Consider the following 7,885-nt stretch of genomic DNA (forward strand, 5'->3'; position numbering starts at 1 on the left):
CAAATTACGCCCGACTTAATTTTGGCGGGCCCCAGGGGCGTAGGCAGGGTACTTTTCCGTGGGTGTCTGAGTTTAGACAGGGGTTTGGCGTGGACTACGGATCTCAATGGGGTTCGAGGGGATAAACCCCCGGAAGCTACTGAATTTTGGACAATTTTGATGTGCGTATTTGACCCTCATTATCGAATTATACTTTATGTTCTTTGGTTAAATTGTTACGCAGGTATTCGAGGTCTGCTCTGTTTTTGTACAATTCGGATAACACTTAAAATGAGAAAGGATCTGTCTAATATCGTTGAATGATGAACCCTCTAAAACAATATATTAGACTTTTTTAAGAGACAAAATACGTAGGCCTATTGTAAAATATTCGGTTTGACAGATAGAACGTACTTACTTACTTAATCCTCATCGTTCCTTCTGGAGCATTTGGCCACTACAGTCGCTCTCCACCTTACTCTGTTTGGGCTGTTCCATTTGTTTCATTCTAGGTCTTTCCAATGTTTTCAAGCCCTTTCAATCTTGTTCTCCTCCAACTTTGTAATGGTCACTCTTGTTTTCTCTGAGCTTGTGGATCCCAGTCTAATGTCTCTCTCTAATAATGCTGTTTTGGGGCTTTCTCCATGTATGACCAATCCACTGCCATGCTCGTTTCTTAATCTGGAGGGATGTTGATTCTTGACTGGTACGCTCCAGTAGGTGTTTATTTGGTATCTTAATTGACCATGTCACTTTACAGATGTGTTGTAGGCATTTGTTTGTAAATACCTGGATATTTTGTTGTAGTCCTGACTGTTAGTCTCCAGGTTTCACATCCGTAGAAAAGCACTAATTTAACATTGGTATTAAATATTCTAATCTTTGCGCTTTCACTTAATGTACTGGAACTCCAGACAGGTTTGAGCATTGCGAAGGCATGTCGGGCTTTGCTTATTCTGGCTTTAATGTCTTCGTCTGAACCACCTGTATTACTACTGATGGACCCTAAGTAAGTAAATTGTTCCACTTCCTTCAGTTCTTCCCCTTCAATTGTGATTGGTCAAATTTTTCTAGTCTTGACTTTGGTATAACTTTCGTTTTCTTGCTGTTAATGTTTAGTCCTATCTTCTTTCCAGTTTCATTTAGCTTGTTGGTCTTTTTTCTGATGTCTTTTATTTGGGACAGTAAGGCAAGGTCATCGACAAAATCCAGGTCTTCCAATCTTCTGACCATTGTCCATTGTATTCCCCTAGGCCTGTCGAATGCCTGTTTTGTGATCCAGTCTATCACTATAAGGAACAGAGTGGCAGAGAGTAAGCAACCTTGCTTCACTCCTGTTTTGACTTGTAAGGAATGAGGGATCTTTCATGTATCACTTGCACTGAGAATTCTTCATATACGGTCTTAATAATAGTCCCTATTTTAGATGGTATTCCATAGTATCTTAGCAGTTGCCACATTCCATCTCTGTTGACACTTTCATATGCCTTTTCAAAGTCGATAAAATTTATATACAGAGATGATTGCCATTCAACAGATTGCTCAACGATAATTCTTAGTACATGTACTGCAATTTGGTCAGTACAACTTCTGTTGGATCTAAAGCCTGCCTGTTCATCCCGTAAAACGTTATCCACCGCATCTTTCATCCTGTTCAGTATTACTCTACAGAGGATCTTGCTAGCTACTGGAAGCACCCACACATCCTCACGAGTATCATCTTTGTTTTTATTAATTATATGCTTTTGTTTTGTATATTGGATGAGTTTTCAAGAGGGAAAGTTGGAAATGTACATTCCGTATATAATATTAAACTGCACTTACGAGAGCGCTTCTATACCTACCTGTATAAGTGTTGTTATTCATTTTATAGATACTTATGTTCGTTTGAGTGGAAACGAATAAGAACATAAGTTGATACAGGAATAATAATTATTTAATTGATACTTAAAAAAGGGTTTGGCTTTTATTTGTCTTTCTTTTTTAAGTTAAACTGGTATTTTATTATGATTAACTGGGTCACAAATAAATGTGTAATTTCATTTTTCATACAATGGAGTTGTCGTTAATGAAAATTCATTTACACATGATTTATAAGATGAATAATCTTTGCCAGCTCTGTATTGTAATATATGCCAATCTCTCTGCATTTTATATTTTTATAAAGTGATATTTCTCGTGGAACATTTGTCTTTCTGCATATTTTTATACTTATAGGATATGTCTGTGAATGGAACAGATTATACGTTTGCAGTGCGTACAGGGAATTTCAGTCTTTCTTTTGGACAAACAAGTGACTGTGCTGGAGAAATAAACTTTGTCAGAAAAACCTGTCCTCGATTTTCCGGAGCAAAAATCAATACTCGAGGAACAGGGATGATAGTTGATCCTACTGTAAGTTTTGTTTTAAAAAAAATAAAGTCATATGTCCTTGAAAATTTTGAAAATTATTCTTAGAGTGATAATATGAAGATAATGAAAGAATTCCAGCTCAAATATCAATTGAAAAAAAAATGTGTAAAATGTGTATTAATGAATGATACTTAGTTTTAAAAAGATTTTACATTAACTTTTGTTTTGTTACTTCGACCAATATGAGGAAAATAAATATTTTTAAAAATATTAAGTGGAAAATTGTCGTTGAGAATAAGAAATGTTGACGAATGGCATTGTCAATGCATACATGTTTTGCAACAGGGCACCAATATATCTGTCCGATAGAAACACAGAGAATAGGTTGCACAATCAGGGCACCACGTAATTAAAATTGCGCGAAAATTTCATGATTTTTTAAAAATCTTATTTTAAGGAATTTTCATATAAGAATTTGATCCCTCAATAGTTACGAACATATAGGCGGAAGGATTAAAAGACAGAAAGACCTGCGTTGGAATACACAAGTCAATTTATAACCCCGTTTTTTACAGAGATGTGTCATTATCATAAGAACAAAACTAAATCTATTTTCAGATTATATTCGGTAGACTGAAAAACAGCTATGCAACTAGTGTACTGGATTTTCAGAATTCAACAGACGGAGCGGAAATTTCCTTCCGGTGTGGCGGATGGTGTGGAAGTTGTGGTCCAGTTAAAAAAGAAATAAAATTTATTTTGACAACAGAAGCGGGTGAGACATCTTCACTCATCGGTTTGATTTAAGAAATTGCCTCTGTTGAAACATAGGAACTTGATACATTTTTTTGTAGATTATCAATCATTCTTGTGAAAAAAAAATTCACGGAATATTACACTTCAGGGGACAGATACAAATAACACATCAAACGTATGTAACCATGAGGTCATATCTGTATACAAATATTTTTTCTCTAACAACGAAGTTTTAACTTGAATGAAATATGCAGGTTGTGTAAAATGTCGGGGCAACACATCCTTATTCTTTTTCTCATAAGAACATTAATATCTTATTTATCCGTACTTGCAGTTCCAGTTTCTGAAGCACAGTCGGTGGTTTGTCCTGTGAAATAAACTCCAAGGTCCCAGAAACCACACTCATCATAAAGAGAATGGTATTCTCTTCTGGAAAAAAAAACTTGGAGCATCTGACTTTAACAACAATAATTTATAATTGATTTTCCTTCCATTCATCTTATGACTATCTTTTTAAATTATCACTTTGGAAAAGAGTATAAAAATGAAACATACATTAACTATGTTATCCTTGTATTTAATTGACAGAATATATCATGTACATTACTAATAAAATATGAATAATGTACATCAATCTTCTTTTTCTCATACTGATCTATAATTATATTTAAAATAAAAAAAACATTAATGAACAAAAATTCAGCAACAATAAAAAAATATCTCCACAGCACGAGCTAAACACAAGATCTGAAAGATTTTGAATACATATCGTATATTTAGAGCTTATTATTCATACCCAATAAACATGAAACAATCCCTATCCCTGCTTTTCCCTAAAAGTGTATTTTTTGTTCTGGTCAGGAAGTACCTACTTTAGAAAGTCAAAACAGTAAAATATTATTTGTGATAATAAAACCAATGAGATTTTAAAATAATTACAAGTTATACAATGCTTAAAGGTCTTTTCAAACGACACAGAGCAGGAGCAAAGCATACACAGAATGCATACCTCTGAAGAGGGATCAAATACCATGGAGGAGAAAGCATCCCCTGACCTATTTCAAAAGAAAACAAATAACAATCATAATCATCTAACGATTTACTGTTTCATTTTTTATTTGAAATCGGTATTGTTTCCATTTATACTTTTCACGGCTATATTTGACCTAATTATACAAATGCTAGCTTTCTAGCTTTGCATGAGCTCTGGAAAGAGAAATACGATGCAATTTGTGTAAGGCTACTTCAATTTATTCAATCTTTCATAATTTCCAGCAGGTTTAGCCTGCCATTTTTCGATCAAAAACTATTGGTCTGAATAATCTGATTTAAAACTAACAGCCATGGTAGGAAATTATCAAAGTATCAAAATAAACAACATCCAATGAAAAACTTCAATCTACCTAGCTCTGCTTAATCAGAGGAAAGTCAAATATTTAGAAAACACATCTTAATTTAGCTGAATTCAGTTAAGACTATATGTAACAAAATAAAATTTGTTTGTGAAGAAAATAATATGCGGTTAATAGTCCTTGATACAATGATTTGACAGTTAATATTTGTAACAGCGTCAGAAGAAACCCTATGGTAACAGAATATTCCTCTTTTCCTAAATTCATCACCTTTTTTAGGAAATTAGGTCTCCCAATTTATTGCATATTTATATATTCTACCTATACGCTCAAATGAAAAACAACTAAAACCAGATTATTGACAATTTCCGAATACCCGAGCATGCCAAAGAGAAAATCTCGGCTATGACCAGTCAGCAGTGGATGTTCACATCACTGTTTTCAGAGATCTGTGTTAGTTTTGCATATAATAGATCTAGATCTATTTGTGTATATAAAATGTATGCCTCTATTTTACGAGAAAAGCCACATTTTCGGGTACCTGAACACTAGTAGATAGGTCCTTGATTGTTGTTTATTTGTACGTCACTGCACTGAACCGTACGATTACATAATTTGGTCTTTCAAAATTCTGCGTAATCACTGGGTAAGGTGTTGTTGGCGTAATCATAGATTAGAGCTACACATGTCCGTTAAGTGTATTGTATATGTAAATGATTTTTAGCGGTATTCATGAATTATCGCATTGTTGTCTGTGCCAAAGCCGCTAAAAATGAAGCCCGTGTTTATAGTATACATAGAGTATTAGCAATGTAGCATAATGTACACGTACCATAACTTGAACTCAGTGAACTACGAACAATCCAGATATTTCCGATTGTAAACATGGCGTGTAAATTTGAAGCTAGAAAAAAAAACGTTGAGAAAATTAATAAGTTTTAACTATACGAGTGTATAGATTTCTTTTGGGAGGTGGGTAGGCATCGATAAAAGGCAGATTACAATCCACAGGCACTTGTTTCTGTAATGAAATTTTTACCCATAGTATAATAATAACACAAGGTATCTAACTCCGATTTATACCGAGTACCCCCTCCCTTAGAACCGCGCTCATTTACACTTTAAGAGGAAATGCACGAGTAAAGTGTTTAAACCTATGTCTTCTACGATAATTTATCTACACAACCATATCTGACATGCTTGTCTTTATTTTCTTTTATCTCCGTAATCAGCTTCAAAACCCTGCTCGCCGAGTGGAAAGTGAAACTCAACCATAGAATGGTATGTTCTAGTATCGGGCAAACAATTAGACATCAAATTTGATTGGCTAAAAATCTGTTTCTAAAATTACATCGAAAAAACATTGTAGTATTTTTATAGAAAATAAGACACTTTGAGATATTATTTATTCAATGCAATATTTAAAATCTGGAATTGAAGTTTTTAACCCACGCATTGTTTACTTTTTCTCTTTGCCCGAGATTAGCACATACCGTTCTATGGTTTAGTTTGACTTTTCCACTCGGCGAGTAGAGTTTTGATGCTGTTTACGGAGATTAAAGAAAACAAAGACAACCAAGCCATGTATGGTTGTGTAGATAAATTATCGCAGATAACATAGGTATAAACAGTGTACCACTGCCTTTTCTCTGAAAGTGTAAATGAGCGCGATTCTAAGGAAGGGAGGTACTCCGTGTAATTTGGAGTTAGATACCTTGTGTTATATTATTATACTATGGATTAAAATTTATTCCCGAAACCAGTGTCTGTGTTACAATCTCATAAAAGTACGAAGGATTTTTTTCTGAGAACAGTCTTCAGTTGTAGTTTTAATATGTAAATTTTCATTTGAATATTACATGCTCCATCCCCACTGTTTGTTGCTGTTCGGTCATACATGGGCAACTACAGGAAATTATTTCCGCAATATCAGACAAACTGAAGTCAGACATTTTTTTGTACTCAATACTCTCTCCCCCCTTTTCTTCAAGATGAGAATTCAAATAGGTGTAAAAAATTTAGAATATTGTTTTATGTATAACTATCTGTATTTTGGTAATGATATAGAGAAAATGTGTGAACAAGGCCACATGCCTTACAGCGCACCGAACTTGTAGGTGAAAATTTTCTTGTAACATTGACGTATATTTGATGTCAGAACTCCACAATTTTCCAAAACCTTATAAAAAAGGATTTGTTGTCTATTGTATAACGTCTATTTCAAGTGGCTTTCATTCATATGGAGAAGGCACCACTTGTCCATGGTATGCTGCAAATTTTGTCCTATATTCGGTATTCATCATTTCATGGCCATTGAGCAATGAGGGACCTTTATCGCGCTAACTCCTACTTCTACTCGGGCTCTCGGATTAAACGTTCTCAGTATTTGTATTCGAACCCTCAATCCTCTCCTTACTTTGTGACTCTTCAGTCGTTCTAACGATCTAACCATTGCACCACGCAGTTGGCATTAAAGAGATTGGATTTTCTCCCTTTGAAATAGAATTCACACACTTAAGAGGACAAAAAGGATCATTTTCTAATATTATAATATAATTTTTTATACGAATGGATCATCGTTCTATTTCATGGCTCATGGCCTTGCCTCAAGATCACAAGGGTAAGATTTTTTAGATGAAAAGAATATATGTGAATTCCTCGAGTCGGTAACATTCAGATGGGGTTTGTTTATAACCAGTTGCAGAGTGTGTCATAGCTTGACGGAGGGTTATTAGTACAAGTTCAAAGTCCCTATCAGAAGAGATGTACATTCCTTTGCTGTCTTTCTACTGCTGAAAAATTGCAAACAACTACGCCTGAAAAGACTACTTGCATCCGTAGCATATGGCATGACCTTGACTCAAGGTCACTTTGTCCTAATCGCAGTTCCAGCGGAAGACTTACTCGTTGCTTTACAACGAGCTCGACTCTAGGTTTATTAGTATTTATTGTATTAAATGTCCCATGGCACTTTTTTAGCAGATGGGCATGTGGAGATTTATTACGTATACAGATTGTCGTAGGACTTATCATTCTTATTAATCTATTAGAATTGTATAGTAAAGGCAAAAACAGATACCATTTATAGTCTAAAATTATGACAATATCAAACGTGAATATGTACATGTATGATTAGTAACATGACAAGTTAATTGAATTCATGCTTAACTTTTCTTGATGTTATTTAAACAATAAAATGCTTTCTTTGTTAGTACTGGAATGAATGTCGCAGAGAAAATACACAACCCGAGTAAGTTATGGGAAATGTTAAAGTTTTGCAGACAAACAGACAGACAGCTAGACAGACAGACAGACGGACGGACACCACAAAATCTAAATACCCCCAAAACTTCGTTTACGGGGGCATAAAAAGGAAATTCTGACTAGAGATTTTCCCAATATCGTACTTCAGAGATGAATATCAATTAGGTGTTTTACATGCACTT

General features: G+C 34.6%; 1 protein-coding gene across 1 annotated transcript; it reads left to right on the top strand.

Annotated features, from left to right (window-relative positions):
- Window positions 1–2,083: 2,083 nt before the first annotated feature.
- On the top strand, window positions 2,084–3,618 carry LOC134240350 (A disintegrin and metalloproteinase with thrombospondin motifs 9-like). The gene is made up of 3 exons (XM_062722447.1): window positions 2,084–2,373; window positions 2,950–3,106; window positions 3,422–3,618. The coding sequence occupies exons 1-3, from the start codon at window positions 2,200–2,202 to the stop codon at window positions 3,463–3,465; spliced, it is 375 nt and encodes a 124-aa protein (XP_062578431.1). The 5' UTR covers window positions 2,084–2,199; the 3' UTR covers window positions 3,466–3,618.
- Window positions 3,619–7,885: the final 4,267 nt, after the last annotated feature.

The sequence above is a fragment of the Saccostrea cucullata genome, unplaced genomic scaffold (genome assembly GCF_032062105.1).
Source record: "Saccostrea cucullata isolate Sc308-1 unplaced genomic scaffold, CSIRO_AGI_Scuc_v1 ctg18108, whole genome shotgun sequence".
NCBI lineage: Eukaryota > Metazoa > Mollusca > Bivalvia > Ostreida > Ostreidae > Saccostrea > Saccostrea cuccullata.